Consider the following 20,368-nt stretch of genomic DNA (forward strand, 5'->3'; position numbering starts at 1 on the left):
ACATGAGAGCCCATTTTTGGTGTCGCTAATTAAGTATATAAATCAGTGCCGGTATATCCTCTTTAGGTCTGGGCCTCAGATATCTGTTTCAATCATAGGCATGTAGGTGATCAGCCTCCTGTGACACACGCCGTCGACTGATCCTCTTTTCCTCACGAAATTTTCCTTCACCATTAGAGCGAATGTTAAATGCGCACATAGAACGTCCATTGACGCACAGCCAGGGATATTTGTATCTCCGAAATTTGGATGTGAGGGTAGGTTAAAAAAAATATCAACAGTGACCAATATATATTTCACGAAACAATCCCTTATAAAAATAGCAACAAAATATACACTTAAGCCTCTACCAACCTAATGTTAACATTTTCTCTTACCATTTAAATTATTTTTTAATGTCAGAAAAATTCACATAGCTCATTTTTGATTGTTGTAATTGTACTTATTTATTTGAAAAAAAAAAAAAACTTTTATACACGTCAAAATTCAATATTTCGTCCTTATCACTCACGTTGCACATTAAAAAAGGAAAAAAGGGGACAAAACATTCTCGGAAAAATGATTTTTTTCTATTTTTATAATAACCGAACTATTTTTTTTTTATATAATATAAGTACTCAAATTGACGTTTCTAAATACACGCCCAAATAGTTTGGTCACCCATAAACATACGGAAGCTAAACTTAAGCGCGGACTAAGTTTGCCGTGTGTCAAAATTCAATACAAATTTGACATACGGCACTCCATAGCCTGTATAGAATAATGGCGTGTTAAACACTATAAACCTTCTTAACGATTACAATTCACTTACTAAATGTCCATGGGCATAAAAAACAACTTTTTACTCGCCTTTTATTATGTCTGTCTGGAAGTTATCACTAAAAGTACCCGATGTTGTATATATTTATTAAATAAACATGAAAAGTTTGAGACCTCTTCAACATATAATTTTTTTTAGCAAAAAATATTGTCAACAATGCCTAAAAAGCATAAAAATGATACATAAATTAATAACCGATAACCATTAGTAATATTCATGAACAAAACCGAAACAATCAGGCGAGCGTGACCCTCTGTTTAAGCATCTGTTGCGATATCATTTTTTGTTCGGACGAAAGATGATCTCCTCGGAATCTTTTGTAACTGAAACAGCGGCATTCATATTTTTTTTTAAATTATTTTAATAAACTCTTAAAACATATATTAGACTAGCGAACCCGAGACACGTTGTCCTGCACAATATTTCAAGCGATTGGGATATTAAACAAACTATAAAGCACCAAAAAAAGTGCCATCTTCCGGGGTGATTTGTGAATCTTAACCATCCAGGGCGCCACCCAAACGCATACAATAAAGTTCATTCAAAACGGTCCAGCCGTTTAAGAGTTAAGTGACATACACACGTACAGTATAATTATATATATATATTGAGATAATTGAGAGATAAGATCATTTTTATTATTTAAAACCTTAGATTATTTCTAGTTGTCTGGAAGAAAATGCTTTTAACGGTGAAACCGCTCAATCTCTTTCTGTGCTTTTTATTGTGATACGACTTCTTTTTCTATGTTATTAGACTGCTACACTACAACTGTATGAAGCACTAAATATGTTCATAGCTGTTTTTTTATGTTACAGGAGGCAGAACGCTCACCTGATGTCAAGTGATACCGCCGCCCATGGACACTCACAGTGGCAAAAGGCTTGCAAGTGCGTTGCCGTCCTTACAAGAATTGGTACGCTCTTTTCTTGAAGGACCCTAAGTCGAATTGGTTCGGAAATACTTCAGTCTTCAGCCTTAAGAAACGCTCGGTTGTGGAACGGACGTCGAGGTGATACGAATAGTTTTAACCGACTTTAACCAGGTTATCTGTATGTGATTCATGGGTATGATGGACGTAACTAAAATTCATATAGATTACAACGTAGGGGACAGTCTAAGTTTTACAAAAATAGATCGATCGCATTCACAATTATCTTTTCTAGTAACTTACATCATATCATAGAAGTTCCTCTGTTCCATTGAGAGCGAGGGTTTGGTTTCCCTCAGTGCAATTTCAATGTCATCTCCATTGACTACCACACTCTCCATACGCAGACCTTCGCTGCTCATCTTAAATGTTAATTAATATGTCTTAGACAGGTCCTGAAGGAGACTGTCAAATCCTGCATGCATTCAAAGCCTGGATTTTTAATTTCCATGTGCGTAACTTTATACAATGAAGACTTAAGACACGTTTCAACTAATAAATTTATATCAGACACAGTCCTAACACCGATAAAATTATTTCGTGAGGATTTTAGCGCTATTAGTATAATAATAATCTTTTTTCTATGCTAGAGGTATTTTAAATATAACCCATATTTTCTACCAACCTCTATTGAGTAAACAATCTCAATCTGTTTTTAGCCATATATGACGGCCTTTATTTATTTTATGTAATAGGAGGCAAAAGGGCAATACCGCCGCCAAAGGACACTCACTGACAGAAGCCTTGCAAGTGCGTTGCCGGCCTTAAAAATGATGGAGAACTATTTTCGGTGGCGTTTAAGTAATGTAACTCACCAGCTGAGTCTCCAACCTTCCAAGTTGCGCAGTCACAAGCAGAGACTTCAGATCAGCCGGTGAGAAGCCCTCAGTCTTTTCCGCTATCAGCTGGAAGTCTACGCTTTCGTCTACTGTTACATTCTGTGCCAGCGTCTTTAGCACCTCTTGCCGATCTTTCTACAAGTGATATAGGGTTAAATGCTGTACAGCTTTCGTCGTTTGAAAGACCCCAGAAGACCTTGGAATTTGGAAATATGTGGACATATCACCGTTTCAAATAGACACAGGGCAAGACAGATTCTATGAAAGAGTCTATACAAATTTATAAATGAAACAGATACACATTTTGTCCTCATTGTAATGTAAGTGGGCACTCCCAACTCGCCATGTTCACATCGAGTTCGGTAATAGTCAAAGTCAAAAATCATTTATTCATATATGTAACACAATGTACACTTTTGAACGTCAATAAAAGAGAAATATACATTAAATGCTTCTAATTTCACATTTACTGCCAATTCTCTAATCAAGGGCGTAGAAGGGAAGAAAAGAATTGGCAATAAACTCTCCGCCACTCTTTTTGGTCGCCAAGTTTTTTGTTTTACACAACGTTTGTAAGGAGCTGCAACTATTACACCATGTTCCACATGACATCTTAAGTAATAAATAATAATAAAAACAATACATACATAGTTGCAATATATATTACGGGGGGCAAACGGGCAGGAGGCTCATTTGATTTTCAGTGATACCATGGACACACTCAATGCTAGACGGCTCGCAAGTGCGTTGCCGGTATTTTAAGAATTGTTACACTCTTTTCTTGATTTCTCGATTAACTTTCTTAGTGAGGTTCATAACTGTACATTCTAATTCTAATTAATGCCATCTCTTACGAAGATTGGCGAACATCATGGCTTTTTTAATGATTCCGCGCTTCTGAACAATAACTTGGTGCTATGACCAAACCCTTGTCTAAGGTTCTTCAATCATGACGTGCGTAAGAGAGCTCGTATTTTTGGTGTTACGTAAGAAAATCGTCCAGTTTGACACATAGAACTCACCAAATCTGGCAAAGCACAATAAATATGGCGTTCGATTCTTCCAGCTCTCAACAAAGCCGGATCCACCAGGTCCGGTCGAGACGTGGCGACTACAACAGGACCCTTCGCACCCCCTTCGGCCCCATCGAGCCTCGCCAGCAATTGATTTACCACTCGGTCGGTTACGCCGGTTGAGTCGTGACCACGTCTGGACAAAGCATTGTAGAAGGTTGTCGGCATTTAGTATATCATAATGACTACCATCAATTTTTAAAGGACAGGATGAACAATTTTTGCTTTGAACGCATTTCATTTTGTACCATAGACTATTGAAGAAATATTCATTATTACGAAACCGGACAAAAATCTGAAGGCTTTTGTCTCGCATTGCAGAAATAATATTTTATATATAACTAAACAAAGTTATAAACTAATCAAGGTTAGGTGATATCAACTGAACTGAAAGAAAAAGATATTTAAGTATTTACAAGCCATTGTGTTTTGTTTTATTTTATTTTTGCTCTCAAAAATCACACATGTCACAAGGTGGACGATGAGATACTACGAAAATATGTAATGTAAGGGGTGATACACGTGTGAAAATGACATGAAAACTTCAGAAGGTGCATGCAACTTCCTCACAATCGGAGTAGCCCGCGATATGCAACTCATGAGGAGACCGTATTGACGTAAGTGGGTCTCCAAGCATCCAAATATACAATGTAAATAAAATAAAAATCAATGGCGCTACAAACTTTTTTTTAGGTCTGGGCTTCAGATTTCTGTATTTGTTTCATTATCATTTGTTTATCTATTAGGCAAATACCGACTTTTCGGGTCTAAGGCAAGCCGGTTTCCTCACGATGTTTTCCTTCACCGTTCGAGCTAATGTTAAATGCGCACATAGAAAGAAAATCCATTGGTGCACAGCCGAGGATCGAACCTACGAACTCAGGGATGAGAGTCGCACGCTGAAGCCACTAGGCCAACACTGCTCGTAAATGTACATACATAATAATAATTACAATGTAAACAGATTGTTACAATAAATAAGATCTTAAAGCAGCTTAAACTTTGTTAATATGTATATGTTAACCGCTAATCAAAGAAATTGTTGACAAATAAATATAAAAGTGTTGGGTACTAATCGAACGAAATATAAAATGTACATTTTGTATTGAATTTGCATAAGACTGAAGTGTACGTGAAGGTACTTACAATAAAACTTACTTGGGCGCGAGACTGTCGAATTCGTCAAAGAAGAGAATACAAGGACGCTGCAACTCCGCTCTGCATGATAATTCATGATTAAAGAACACTGTATGTTAAACATAAATATCTTTAATCTTAAAAAGTCTGTCCAATTTCTCAATTTTTTTTATAGCACCGGAAACAAACGAGCTCATCCGATCTTAAGTAATACGATTTTGGCGGTGGCGAATGTACCCTCTTAATTTCACAAGGGTCGCAAGTGTGTTGCCGGCCTTTCGAGAATTGGTTCGGAAATACTTCAGTGGGCAGCTGGTTCCACATAGTGGTGGTGAGGAACTAAAACTGCTTAAGAAACGCACGGATGGAATCGCGCATTCCGCCTCGACGTCCAATAACAAACTAACTAATCATGTCTCTTTTAATCATAGCGTAAACACAACTTGAGAGAAAGAGAAGAAAAATACCTTAATAGATGGATCGAGGTTAAACTGATTTTAGTTTTTATGGACATGAAACCGACAGACGTTGTCCTGTATCACGTCACAAAATGAACATCTTATTGTAAATCTCGATTCATCAAAATCGGTCCAGCCGTTGAGTTGCAGACAGACGCACAGACACAGCAGGATATATTATCAAATATGAATTAACATTATCTTTTGACATCCCCGACAAGACCGCTCTTACCATACCATGTATTGTATTACCATAAACCGGTGGTTTTATATATACAGGGTGGCCAAAAAGTTTTTCGTCCTAAAAAGATTAGACCCTATCATGACCATGTGTAATACGTTTTCAGAATCCCTATTAAATGCGCCAAAACTTGTAATACAGGGTCACTTTTCGGTAGAGTACTTTTTTTTCACAGTAGGGTCCGAATTAAATAAGAAATTCTGATTTAAGTAATTTATTTTCGTAAAACTTAATATTATCTTCAATACACCCAATAATCAACCATAAATAACATTTCTAACCCAAGGACACATCAGTACCGATCCAGTGGATATTATGAAAAAGATACAGGGTGTAGATTTTTTCGAATTTTGATAAGGTTTAGTAAAAAAAAGTCAACTTTCTTATAAAAATGCAAAATAAAACCCTGCCGGGGTTGAGTTCAGGGACCTTCCGTATATGACCTCATCTATCCCCTAGTTGCATTTGATCCACGACTTTCTGGCCATCCTGTATATATATATGCATATATCTGAGAAATAAAAAAACTAACTTGTCAAAAATATCCCTCACAGCCTTCTCGCTTTGCCCAATATATTTGGAAAGCAGTTCCGGCCCCTTCACAGTGAGCATTCGCATATTAACGGCCCGGGCCAAACAAGAGCCCAAATGGGATTTGCCCGTCCCAGGCGGGCCATACAGCATGACCCCGCATCGTTTAGAGGGAAATAGCACTGGATACATGATTGGCCAGAAAATGGCTTCCGTGAGCTGCCGCTTAACGTCCTCCAAGCCTCCCACTGGAGTCCATATATCTAGTTCTTTGGGTGTTTCTTTTGTTGTTTCGTTGAGACGTGGTTTGTCTGTTGGTGATTCTGTAAAGGTATTTATTTTTTTTACCATTTTTAATTAAAATGTAGCAATGGCTTCAGTTTGCGACTCTCATCTAAGGATCTAAGGATGTAGGTTCGATCCCCGGCTGATGTTAAGAGGTGGCCTTTTGGAGACGGCAATCTACCCGCCGCTGAAATGAACCCATATTAAACTGTCTAGGGAAAATGGAAGAGCGCAAAGAGTTCCACTACTTTGCTACAAGAAACGACGATGCAATCGTGGAGTGCGGTACCAGGGGATATCAACAACGAAGAGGTCAAACTCCAGCGTGCTTCTAGTTAAGCGTGGTTAAAGGGGATGACGGAATCAGGTATCAGAATCCTGAATTCATCAATAGTAAATACTTACTTTTCTTCTTGATAGCCTTGAATATCTTCTTATTGAGGTAGTCCACGACATCTCGCACGTTGGAGCCGGCCGTATCCATCGCCATCCTGATGACGTCATCGTTTTCAACAACGAACGCCTCGCGTACCTTACTATTTAGTAAGTGCTTGAACAGCTCCACCCTCTCGTCCTGAAATTAAAAATTACAACAATAAGTATATTGATTATTTTTATTTTTATATAGAACAAACGCTCGGCTCGCGAGTGCGTTGCCTGCCTTTTGAATTTATTTCTAACTAAAGATATTCAGCAAGTATTGTTGTGCGTATATGGTCTTCAGCTATTAAAATTTGGAATGACCACGTCAGTCGTGTCAGCTGTTGGTAAATGTTCAAATGAAATCTAAACAAACACTTACTTTAAGGGACAGATACCGAGAGCCATATTCTAGAAAGTCAATCAAACATAAGATGTAGTTTAAGAAGCTATCAAACCATTTTTGTTTGAAGTTTGACATTTAACATACATTTGTAAAAAATATAATAAATTCAATAAAGTAGTTCTGTTTAAAAACTAAAACTTACTTGATCAAGTTCAGGAACGTCAAAATGGCTGGTGAACAGAGGTTTCCCGCCAAACTCTCTCAATACCGGGTGCAACGAATGCATACTGAGTGACGTCATTATTACACAAACTCCTGAACACGACTGCAGCATGTTCTTAATACAAATTGCTAGTCTGTAATATTAAAAAAATTAACTGAAAATGAATAACTTTGATTGCGTACATGGGCCTTGTTTTGTAAACTAAGATAATTCTTATCTGTGTGTATAATTATTCAAAAAAATAAAATATTTTAATTTTTTCAGGATCAAGATTTCGGTCGAACTGTAATGTCAACATAAAAAAGCAATTTAGGAATTTAGCTTGACCATATCCTCCGTCCATCCATATTAACAAATGTTTACCTTTGATAAAACGAAATATCTTGCGGCGAATCTCCTTCCATATTAGGCGATACCAACGCATCAAAGTCATCACAAATCAATACAGATGGACTATGCTCTTGGCAAATCAGTATTGCCTTGCTCAATACTTCTGGAATATCTTTCCGGCCCTTTAGAGGCCGACAATGAAGTACATGGGACCAAAGGGTAAGGTCCTTTTGTACTAAATGACAGAGAGATGTCTTTCCACTACCGCTAGCACCTAAAATGATTTCTTTTGTTTTAATTAAAAAGAAAACACAATCTTTTTTAATTTTTTAACCTGGTAACATAGACCTTTAAGTCATACCTTATTTGGTCATGTTTTTCAGATTGAAAGATACCACAGGCCTAAAGTGATAATTACACATTCTGTTAACATGCCAACATGTTCTATCTTAAATTCATAAATTTAAATGCAACACAAATGGACATATTTAAAAAAAAACTATATGATAAACTATAAACACACACAGACAAAATATAACACTGATAACTGAAATATTGTTTTTAGCTGTACAGATAAATATACATTTTTTAAGCATAATTACAGCCTATTTTAGAAATTATTAAATAAGTAATGTCTTACCTACCAGTAATTAAAATATTACTCTTTATTTCAGATACTCCTTTAAAACATGCCTCTCTATGAATTTCAAAATATATATTTGCAACAACTTTTTCAACAATATTTTGCATTGATCTCATAGACCTACAATAACTTTTGAAATCATATTCTAATTTTGATGGCACATGTTTTGGTAATTCTAAATCAGCATCTGTTAAACTTTTCGCAGACACGGAACAATGTCTGAATGATTCTGAATTCAACATTGTGTATTTCAATTGCTCTGGTTTTAGCTTGAATCTTAAAAATCCATTTGTTATTTGATTATTTTGCTTCACTATGTTGTTGTTTATCAAAAACTGTTTCCCTGAATGTGTGTTATCAACAACACATTTTTTAAACTTTTCAATAATATCAATTTCTGTTTGAGTTTTGTCTGTGTATGTAATGACATCAATATGTTCGGGTTGTTCTGCGTTGTCACCAATTAAGGTAAATATAATCTTCATACCATTTTCTATATTAATGATTGCATTTAATGACTTAGGTATTAAAACAGAAGGTATATTTTTGTTATATACTTCATGAGAAAGGCTTCTGAATATCACATTATCTACTGGAACTATTTCCACACACAAGTCATCAATTGTATTTGTGGTTTCATTTTCATCTTCATTACGATTTGATAAATTGCTTATAGATGGGATATTCTGCATTGTTGCTAGTATTACTGTAAAATCTTTGTATGTACTACCTATTAAGTCCTCATGAATAAAAACTGTATATGGATGAATTATGTTCTTGCCTTTTTTACCATCACTATCGATAGCAAGAGCTCGTAAAACCAGTCTGTTTGGTACAAACAAATAAGGCTGAAGTATACCCTGATTAATAAGACCAATATTGTTAAAGGCATGTTTATTGTTTTGAGGTGAAACACCTAAAGTTTTGCTCTGATTTTGAACTTTATTGAAAACATCTACCTTTACTAGAATTTTACTGTGATTGACCAAAAGGCCAGTTTGCTTTGGAGTAAAAACAATTGGCAGTGATGTTGAAATCCATACTACTGCTTTTTGATGAGAGACAACCAGCCTTAATTGATCAAGGATTCTATACTGAAGGATATCAGCATTATGCTCCTAGAATTAAATTTATTATTTGTATTATACATAAAAGTCTAAAACCAAGTTAAGATTATTTTAATGTATTTTTACCAATATTTCTTGGTCATCAGGACTTTCTGTGTCAATATACAGTTCATCCAATACTGGAACATCTCCATATGGAGAAACAAAAACTTCAGCACCCTCATCTAAATCTAGTAGTTTACTGTGAGTTGGATTGCAGGATATGTAACCCTCAGAAACATTGCTGCTGAATACTGCCCATAATAATATTTGTTTTTCCTTATACAAGATTTGTATACATTGCGACTAAAAAATAAAATGAAGTATATAAATATCGTATAAACAAACATTAACATGATTAAGCAATTTCAGCAAATAACCTTGACCCTATCTTATCATTTAAAGGAAAACATAACCTTTTCTGCACAAAAATCAACGAAATATATAAAAACAATGAACAACTGAACTATCGCATTAAATTTTAAATTAAATTATCTGAATGTAATTTACAGGATTAATTGAGACGTTCTACTTACTTGTTCTTTGTTGGCACTGTATTTAGGACTTATGTATGCAAAACAAGTTCGTTCGTGGGTTAATGACACTTTTAATCTTACACCGCCTAACATTTTATAAAATTATAATTAAACATCGATATGTTAAGCTGTTTCTAATCATTAATTATATAATACCTATTAATTTATATTGTTAACATTATATTTTGAAAACGGTATTAGTTTTTATAAACAACACGACAGCTGATAATGACACTTCATAACCGTTTGTATTACTGACAGAGAGTCCTATGTCATTGACCGAAAAGCAACATTCCGATTTACGTTGTTATACAAGCCGAGTTAGTTTCTTTTCCAAATATCCGCCTTTTCTTCACATCAACATAAATTAATAAGTATATACCAAAAAATTATATAGGTTTCCTTTTATTTTTTGAGGATAAAATTTAACGAATATTTTTAATTGTGAGAAGAAAATAATCAAAAAATAATTCAACTTATACGATCTGCTAAAATGGAACGACAGTCTCCCCCCTCTCCTGATTGGTACATATTTGCCAATAGAAATTTGATTTCATCCAACGGTTTTATTAAAATTGCTCTATTCGGTTGCGAGTTGAACTAACGTTACAATATTTTTCAAATAATTAAATATCAGTTATTTGTGGTTCATATTATTTATAATATTGTGCAAATTAAACGGAAACAAGGGTTTAAATCAAACGGCCACCGCCGTTTGTTAATATGTAAGTTATTTTTTTTACAGGACGCTTACCGTTTGTACTTCATTTGTTTTGCCTCCATTTTTGACCGTTAGGCGTTAGAAGATTATTGAATTTATAATAGGCATTATCGATGAATCATGAAATAAGATTTAAAATATAACATACAGTCAAAACGTTTACGACGACTTCGTCTAGAACTACATACCGGTTATATTTACCAAACTCAAAGGTCCAGGCTGAATTCTATTGTAAAGGTTCTTAATAACAACGTCTTTGCATCTTACGACCATCGGTATTTACGACCAAATTTGAGTAGTGTTTTCGATGTCGTTATAAGAGATTTTAACTGTGCTTATGTAAAGTACACGTGATAAGTGTTGGTTATTTTCAGTAACTTGTAATGGCGCCAACAAGGTTGGCATCAAAGTCTGTAAATATTAGTCAGAATATGAACGGCATCATGAGCCATGGCATCACGACGAGGAGTAAGCAATTAGCTACTCTGAAATCTTACAAAGACAGCTTGAAGGCGCCAAACAAGAGAAAAGCTGATAGCCCTTTAAAAGATATTACTGCTAAAAGAGCTGCTTTTGGAGACTTAACTAACGCATTCAACAAATCCTCGGGTAACGAAAAATGTATGCCACTTAAAAAAGTGACAGTGGAAGGGAAAATGCTTCCAGCTGTTAAGGTTAATCTCCTCATTTTTTATATTTTACATCTGCATGAGGGTATTTTGATTTAACATTGCCTACTAAGTATTTATAGTACAACAAATAATTATGATTGAAGTGTGGTTGTAGGTGTGTTAACTTTCCCCCCAATTTTTTTCATATTTGCAAACAGTCAAGAACACTAATGTGTTAACACAGTATAACACTTACACACAGTTTTTCTTATTATATACTATAAGTAACTTGATGCTCTTACACTATAAAATATATTTGTATGAAAGGTTGTTAAATATATGTGTTGGACAAACCCCATCAACCTTATGCTCTTAACTTAATATCACTTAAGTGTTCTAAAGCCAATGGAATAGCCATTCAATTAATATAAGACTTATTCTAGACTATCAAACTACACACAGCAGTCAATAGCAAGACATCAAAAGGCAGACAGTTGCAAAAAGTAGCCGCAAATGCCATAGAGAGTGTGCAAAAGCACTTTGTTAAGGATCTACCCAAACCAATTGCCACTCGGGCACAAAATGGCATTCTTAAGAATATTGTTCGTAAGTCATTGGACAAGGAAAATCAGAATCAAAGTCAGAGCTCTTCAGCGAAATCTACTAGAAGTGATGTTTCTGAGGCTTCACTTTATACCACGGCTTTGGAGAATAAGTAAGTAATACTAATTTATTTATTTACTGAAATGGTCAACAAAAAAATTTCATGTGTTTAGCCTATTTGAAAATGACTTCTGTTTTATTTTCTGTAACTTTCAGTAAATTTATTCAATACATTTACTGAAAGTTACAGTGCCTTTGACTCTCTGTAACTTATTTTAAATTATTGCTTTATATGTTATATTGGCTTAATTTCATATTATGTTCTAATGAAGATTAATGATAATTGGAAGGTTTTTTATCTTGATGGTTAATGGTTTGGCACATGCATGAGGATGAGTATTGTGCTTTTGAATTGGGCAAAAACATTGTAACCACAAAGTAATGCCTCTCATTTCCTGCACTAAAACTCTGTTAGCAGTAGCCCAAACGAAATAAAGGAGGAATACAAGTCAATCAGCGAGAAACTAGACAAAGTAAATTTGGATGACTCGGACTGCAGGTCTCTGGATGAGGAGGTGGACGTCCCACACCGAGTGCCTGCTGGTGTCATTGACTTTGACAAGGAAAACTGGAATGACCCCTACCAAGTATCTTGCTATGCTATGGATATCTTCAACTACTTGCAAAGCAGAGAAGTGAGTAATGTGTTAGTTTTTGTAGTAAAAAAAAAATTATGTTAATTGATCACTAGCCACTAATAAAAATGTCTTCCTTCAATTTTATTAATAATTTAAAAATATGAAATATAGCCTTTTGTCAAGTTGGCCACTAAAGTTAGGCTAGAAGGCCCACCGCAGATTTGGCTTTAACTGTAGTGTACACTTCCTAGAATTTGCAATATATATAGGTCTATATATTTTTCCTTCTTTTCTTGTATTGATTTTTATCGAACATTTATCTTAAATGTCTGACTGACATGCTTATATAACCAAAGTTATAGGCGTTTTTCAATGCAGTACTTGTTATCACTTATCATTATTGTTGAGTGTTTTAAAATGGACACAAGGCTAATATATTATTTGTTTCTGCTTCCTGTTGTTTTTATGATCATCTTATTAATGAATCATCCTAGCTATTAATACATATTTAAAACTACTTGAATTCGCCGACAAAATACAGATAATTTTGATTTTTTTAATAAATTAAATATCGTTAATTGTAATTTTAAATTAATCTTTTCTTTCTCTACATCTTCTAAATATTTTTTTATTTATCAAAACCTTTTACGACGACATCGTTTAGAACAACATACCGGTTATATTGACTAAAATCAAAGGTCCTGGCTGAAGTCTACTGTACTTAATAACAACGTCTTCGGCTGTTGCGACTCTCGAATAGATTTTCACTGTATAAGTTTTATTCATACAAGTTTGACATATAAGCGACGCCATATTGACAATGTAACTAAATTGAAAAGATAAGTCCATGCAAGTAATGAAACGTCATCGATGCAAGTCATTTGCCGCCAGGCAAGGATTATCGTTCAGGCTACCAGTTAAACGGCGCTGTTTAGTAACGAGGCTAGGCTGTTGATAGAACCGTTAATTAAGCTGCGGCATATTTACTACCGGAATGTCCCGGCCTCGTATATTTTAGAAATAAAAATGACAGGGAAAAAAAGGTCAAAGTAATCTAGTAGTTTTGGTGTTTATCGCCTAAAACGTAACAAAAATTTCCTGTTTATAATATTATAGTATAGTAACCTAATGTGCAGACATGTGTTTTAAATTTAAGAAAGTGTTTAAGTTTTTGACGTTTTTATCACGTCGAGTAATACATCCTATTAGATGCAAATCACAATGTTTTCATATGACTATAATATCTTGACGGGGTATATTTACAAGGACCAAGTTCTATTATATTATGCAAGGAAACAATACTACTTAGTAAGAAAAGACTGGCTATTTGAAACACTGTCATTAATTTATTAATTGTAGCTATTATTAAATACAAAGGGTCTTGGGAGATGTGTGCTGCGATATTGCAGACTCCATTGTGAATTTGCATGGATCCGGTTAGCGCTGCGGCTTCATAAGTTTCCATGTCATTTTATTTATTACGTATTAACTAATATAAGTCCTAAGTATGTTTGCTTGCTATTTAAAACACATACACATCAATTATATTATAACATAAAATTTATAACTAGCAAGGAAAAAATAAACATAATTTTTTGATTGTCCTCATTTTAACATGTTTGAGAGCATAAAATAAAAGAAATCGTTATCCCTCACGCAGCCTCTCTTCCCCATCGATGACTATCTTACGCGGATAAAGGGAATCACAGCGTGGATGCGAGCCCTACTTGTTGACTGGATGGTGGAAGTTCAGGAGAGCTTTGAACTGAACCATGAGACATTATACCTCGCCGTTAAACTTGTTGACTTATTCTTGACTCGCTCGACTCGGAAATTGCCAGAAAGGGAACATTTGAACAAGGAAGAGCTACAGCTGTTGGGTGCATCTGCCCTGTTTATCGCTTCTAAGTTTGACGTAAGTATTGTATCGTGTAGAATTGTCTTTTTTTTGTTGTTCAATTCTTGAGAACGCGATTCAAACTTCACTTAGGGGAGTTTCTTCACACCTCAAGTAAAACTATCTATAGTACCGTACTTGCTACGTATTTGTTTATTTACGCAGTTTAAATATATACATTTTAAATAGAATTATTTTTGTCTAAAAAAAATTGTTCCATGAAATGACTTCTAACTTTTTTCGTAGCTCAACCTTTCATAATTTTTCAGCAGCTTTGAGTCAAAATGTTGGCCAATATCAGTTATTTCATACAAAACAAATCGATATTCTGTCTAATTAAGCCTGACATTGAATATTTTCATCCTCATTCATTATTGAAGTATTGAACACTTTTTTTGCAATATTATAACATATGACATGTTTTCGATAATTATTATTGCAGACACAAGTTATTTCTGTTAATATAGCAAATTAATTAAACTGACGTTTCTGTTACTTTGGTATTTTGTAATTAAAATCTATATATATATATATATATATATATAATTCTCGTGTCACAGTTGACCCAGGAACCGTACACCTCCGAAACGGCTTGACTGATTTTGATGAAATTTTTTGTGCTTATCCGGTATCTATGAGAATCGGCCAACATCTATTTTTCATCCCCCTAAATATTAGGGGTAGTCCACCCCTAAATTTTTATTTTTTAGACAAAATTTTTTATGATACAACATACAAAAATACATACAACCCCTCTACGATCAACCCCTATTTTTAATTATAGTAGAAATTTTTATTGAACTTTAAAAATGTTTCCTATATAAATAATATACATGTCAAGACGACGTTTGCCGGGTCAGCTAGTGTTTCTATATATTTAATTATTAAAAAAATTGTTATAGGAACGGATCCCGCCACTTGTGGACGACTTTCTATACATCTGTGACGGTGCCTACACGCTGAATCAATTAATCAAGATGGAGATTAAAATTGTGAAGACGATCGACTTTGACCTCGGCATTCCTCTCTCCTACAGGTTCCTGAGAAGATATGCTCGGGTGAGTCTATTTTTATTATTATTTCGTCCATTCTCTAGTAAATGTCTTCTAAATAATACGGTTACAAGATTTAATTTATTTGATGTTAAATTGTATCTTAAGGTTAGTAAATTTTATTTATATAAATTCAATAGGAATGGTTAGCAATACATTCAGTGTTAGTTTATCTGATGAAGTTACTTTGTAAATCAAAAAAAAGTTTGGTTAGGAAGGAGATAGATATTTAGAATCCATTTCATTTTTGGAGTGTTTAGATCTCCAACGATTTTGTTTGTTGTTTGTCCAAGTTGTTTTTTTTATTTCGTAGTTGGTTTGTTCCTGGTGTATTTGACTGCTTTTTTTTAACATTTTCTTCTGATGTAATATAAATTAGATGCAAGTTATGTAACCTAACATCAATTAATTAAGTTACATAATAATTAGGAGCGTAAACAATATAATCCTTTAAGTTTTTACCATGCCCAAATTGTAATTTAACATATTCGTTTCCGATAATGTCCAATAACATAAGTGTCACTTAGATCTAAGAACATTTCGATAAATCAAGTTTGATTATTGTTAATCCAGAGTAGCAACCCATCAAGGTATCTTGTTATGCTTTAAGCAATTAAAGCCAGTTGTTACCCAGTTCTAAATAAAGAACATACAACAACCGCCACCAAACTTAACTCACACGACAGTGACTTCATAAAGAAAATTAATCAAATCTATACAAAACACTCTTCATTGCCACAAAGTATCTATTTCGCTACAACCGGATTTTTATGATTTTTAAGTTCCATTATGAATAAATGTTTCCAGTGCGCCCGAGTCTCAATGCCGACCCTCACCCTGGCACGGTTCATCTTGGAGCAGTGCCTATTGGAATACAGCTTGGTGTCTCTATCAGATAGCAAGATGGCGGCAGCTGCGCTCTATGTGGCGCTACGGATGAAGAACGTCTCCGAGTGGACACCCACGCTGCAGCATTACACCGGTACGTACGACGAATTAGAAGTATCATGATTGTTGGTTGGCACTAGTTCACGAAAAATGGTTGCAAAAAAAATATATTTTTCCCGCCGTTGTCAACAATGATATTTTAGTTTATTGAGAATATAAATTTGCTGCTTAATTGTACAGGCATTTATTATTTAAATCGTGTCACTTAACAATATATGTCTGTCGAGTTTATTTGTTGAGTAACGTGTTATAACTTCTCAGGCTACGCCCTCTCGGAGATTCTTCCGATCGCTCTCCTCCAAAACGCAGTCCTGCACAAGAAGCCAAAGTCCGCGATCAGCACAGTCCGGAACAAGTACTCGCATTCGATATTCTTCGAAGTGGCCAAGTTGCCCTTGGTGGACGACGCACTCTTGACCAGCTGAGGAGGAAAGCTCCTCGCATCTACAAGCCGGTGGGTTTTTTAAGGGTTGTTAGGTGGCTTTCGGGTCAGACATTACTTAGGCAGGTCGAGGCCAGCGTGTCGATCAAAGTCATATGGAACCAGCGCTATTTTTTAAGACTGTCTTTTCGGTCAGTTCTTCTCTCTTTCTTCATGAAGCGCCTTACTTGTAAACGTCTCTCAAATTGTTTTAGCACTCGGCAATAGCTAAATCAACGGCTCAACGGTTAGGTTAATTTAGGTTTTGAGTTTACGTTTAATCCCCGTACATTAGTTTTCCCTACCTCGACAACCCTACGGTAACTTATAAAACTTATTCATATAAAATGTTGTAACTGCAATACATTTGTTAAACGAGGGGCATTAGGCGATGTATACGCGAGCTAGAAAAATTAAAATGTCGCCTATCGGCCCGTGTATGAGACGCTTAATTTAATCGTCAGCTGAAACGTATAAAGCTGAATTTGATTGACTTTTGAATATTTGGATTAGGTTAATTACAGACTGACGTGCAACGTTTGATATCCGAGATCGTACTTATTTGTTTCAACAAATTCTGTGCTTTTAATTTATTCGTGTATTGAGGCCTCGGCCTCATTGGCCGATTTTACGCTTCACAAATTGATATAAACTTTGTTATAACTCATGTAAGCTGACGCAGGGATGTGTGCCAGTTGCATTTATTTTAAGACTGATGACGTGGTTAGCCTCTAAGCCGACATTTGACACTAAACTATTTGAGTCCTAGGCCTTTGATAACATTAACATTGAATTTAGGTTTAAAAGATAGGAATTATTTAATTATTACAGAAATCATCGATTTGTTTTAATTTTTAAGACGGTTCACAATCGCATCGCATTCTTAGAGAGTTGAATCTAAAATATTTTAATGTAGTGTCGTAGTACTACGAACTTACCTGAACCGGTGGCACATGAAGAGGGTTCTGCTACAGGTATGGGTGATGTATGGCTCCATCACCACCGTTAAACTCGAGATTTTGAAACCAAGTTTCATCGGCTATGATCTCCGTGTTTTTGTTTGAAAATAAAAATAACCAAAATCGCGAATCACAGTGTGTACGCCCCTTTGAACGCTTCGAGATCGTCTTCCTATAGTCAATTGTAGGTAGGGTACGGTTTAGTGTGGAATATTTAGTGTTAATTGTAATGTAATACGCGGAATACGAGTTTTTATTTATTAGTTTTTTTTTTTGGTTCAATTGTGAGACTATGTTTTATTTTAAATGACTATCGACGGTTAAACGGATTGAGAATCGGCAATTTATGAAATGTAATCTTTTAGATGGTAACCGTAATTAGGCCGATCTTCGTCCACGAATGAACTCAACTTGCCACCGAGAGCAATTGATTTTTATAAAGGTTATGTATTGTAATTAGCAGAATTTGCTAATATTATTATAATGAATGGATTTTGTAATGTTTTAATTATAATTTACATAGTAATTATTGTGAGTTTTTGCAGCGGTGTCGTGTTTTGTAATTTATCACATTTTAAAGAGTACAAAATATTGGAATGTTATAATGTTGTTCATTAATGGTAAGTTTTAGAATAGTTCGTTTTAAAACTGTTTTCATATCATTTGTCATTATACAAGTTAATTTTAATGTAAACTGTGAAATGTAAATAAATAGTGATTTTGGTTTGATTAACCGCTTCATTTAACATCCTTAGTGTGTAGTATGGCTATTGTCTAAAGCCCTGTCGAACTTGATTGAAAAATTATTGATTTACGTCAATAACATGAAGAAATCTCAACATATATTGAAACTCCATACATAAAATGGATTAGACAGTTCTTACGACAAGTTATCATGTGAAGCGGACAGCGAAAAGTGAAATCGTAGAATTTGTTTATATTCGTGTTATTTAAGGCTTAAAAACCTTAAAAAATATATATAAATGTTACGTATTTGCGTTCATACCCACTATAGGTATTAACTTGCCCTCTTCCCGTGATATGCCCCAAATGTTACCTATATTAAGCCAAAAAAACGTTACATTTGACTGCCTAATGATTTAGAATATAGGACATAGATGTATAATATCGGTTTTAGTTACAATACAAGTGAGTGAGAATTCGCGTCATGGCAAAAAGTTGAACTCTACATGTGAACCTGACCGTATGACCTAATGACCAAAAATAAAAATACTTAAAAATTATAAATATTGTTAATTAAAAAGCTACCCAATAAAAGAGCCGCTCAATATGTCTATATTGTCATTTCAAAATGATGATATAAACAAATTTTACCAAAATAAAACTATATTGGGGTGTAAAGTGGTACCAGACCACTCCTACATATGCGGAATTGGTAGTCGGAACAAAACTGGACAGAATACATAACTGCTTAGAAGCTTTCCACAAAAGAATATGTCTTTTAGAACCAAATAATATGAGCAATAAAAATGATATATGTAATTCCCAAAAATGACCAACATTCTATAAATTCTGGCCTGGAACGCAAATGGCCTTCTTAAACACCAACTAGAAGTTGTTCTTGACATGGAAGACAAATATATGCCTCATATCTGAATCGCGTTTCACACGACACTCTTATATCAATTTTAATGGATATCTAACTTATAATGCAAGCAATTCTGCAAGAGGAGGTAGTACTGTAATAATAGAAATCCAAGCAGAATGTGTGTTAATTAAAACCAAACGATATACATTGGTAATATTGGTCATATGTAGTCCATTAAGATATTTAATCAAAAGAGATCAATACATTCAATTGTTTCACCACCATGATTTCAATGCAAAGAATATCTATTGGGGCTCAAGGCTGACCACATCAAAAGGAACTGTTTAAAGCAATCGTAACAATGCAGTGCGATGTTATATCAACAGTTAACAACATACTGGCCAACTGATAATTGACCGTTTTGTATACAAAAATATTTTACATACATATATTGACATTGAAGACGGATTAGATATGAACTCCGATCATACGTCTATCACATTAACTGTAAGACAGATCCTAAAAAAGGAAATTAATCATTGTCTTTATAATAAAAAAAACAAACTGGAAGGGCTTTCAAATTGTTTTAGATAGACCATTAAAGACTAAAGAAGATATAGACAGAGATACTGAAAATCCTATATCTAATAGACATAACATTTATTACTAACAAAACACACACAGAAACACATAAAATAAATAAAAACAGAATAATAGAGAGCTAACAATTTCTTTAAAGAAAAAGATTTAATTGTGCAATGCGTGTGTGCTGTGGTTTTAATTGGCCCTGACTAAACAAATGCTATCCCATAGTTATAAAAAAAAGCTATAATATAAGGAAAGCCACACAGCCAATGAAAAGACCAATTGTCTACGCATTTCCTTTGAAAAGAGAAGGAGTAGAAGTAGCGGAAGTTTTTGCTCAACATCTATATAAAAAGTTTCAGCAAAATGAAGAAAACTATAAAAGAAAGATGGTATGGAAATAAAATTGGTAACACCTCGTGAAGTAAAAACTGACATATACAAAAACTTGAATACCAAAACATA

The 20,368-nt window shown here is 34.5% G+C and overlaps 2 protein-coding genes across 5 annotated transcripts; one reads left to right on the plus strand and one right to left on the minus strand.

The window, feature by feature from the left end:
• Positions 1–274: 274 nt before the first annotated feature.
• On the minus strand, positions 275–10,153 carry LOC123707218 (peroxisome biogenesis factor 1). 2 transcript variants are annotated; one of them, XM_045657085.1, is made up of 12 exons: positions 9,920–10,153; positions 9,471–9,689; positions 8,279–9,395; positions 7,668–7,908; positions 7,284–7,437; positions 6,721–6,889; positions 6,032–6,353; positions 4,822–4,881; positions 3,613–3,799; positions 2,567–2,725; positions 1,995–2,113; positions 275–1,143 (listed from the first exon to the last, which is right to left on the minus strand). In XM_045657085.1, exons 1-12 carry the CDS (start codon positions 10,010–10,012, stop codon positions 1,056–1,058), a joined length of 2,928 nt encoding a protein of 975 aa, XP_045513041.1. In that variant the 5' UTR covers positions 10,013–10,153; the 3' UTR covers positions 275–1,055. The 2 variants fall into 2 exon arrangements, with proteins under 2 accessions (XP_045513041.1, XP_045513043.1); XM_045657087.1 differs by lacking the exons at positions 275–1,143; positions 1,995–2,113; positions 2,567–2,725 and having other exon boundaries at positions 3,670–3,799; positions 4,810–4,881.
• A 335-nt stretch (positions 10,154–10,488) lies between these two features.
• On the plus strand, positions 10,489–17,269 carry LOC123707280 (G2/mitotic-specific cyclin-B3). Of its 3 annotated transcripts, none has more exons than XM_045657186.1 (8): positions 10,489–10,644; positions 11,015–11,314; positions 11,695–11,966; positions 12,330–12,549; positions 14,153–14,407; positions 15,292–15,447; positions 16,249–16,423; positions 16,651–17,269. In XM_045657186.1, the coding sequence occupies exons 2-8, from the start codon at positions 11,024–11,026 to the stop codon at positions 16,812–16,814; spliced, it is 1,533 nt and encodes a 510-aa protein (XP_045513142.1). In that variant the 5' UTR covers positions 10,489–10,644; positions 11,015–11,023; the 3' UTR covers positions 16,815–17,269. The 3 variants fall into 3 exon arrangements, with proteins under 3 accessions (XP_045513142.1, XP_045513144.1, XP_045513145.1); XM_045657188.1 differs by having other exon boundaries at positions 12,333–12,549; XM_045657189.1 differs by having other exon boundaries at positions 12,414–12,549.
• The last annotated feature ends 3,099 nt before the right edge of the window (positions 17,270–20,368 follow it).

This window comes from Pieris brassicae, chromosome 3, assembly GCF_905147105.1.
Source record: "Pieris brassicae chromosome 3, ilPieBrab1.1, whole genome shotgun sequence".
NCBI lineage: Eukaryota > Metazoa > Arthropoda > Insecta > Lepidoptera > Pieridae > Pieris > Pieris brassicae.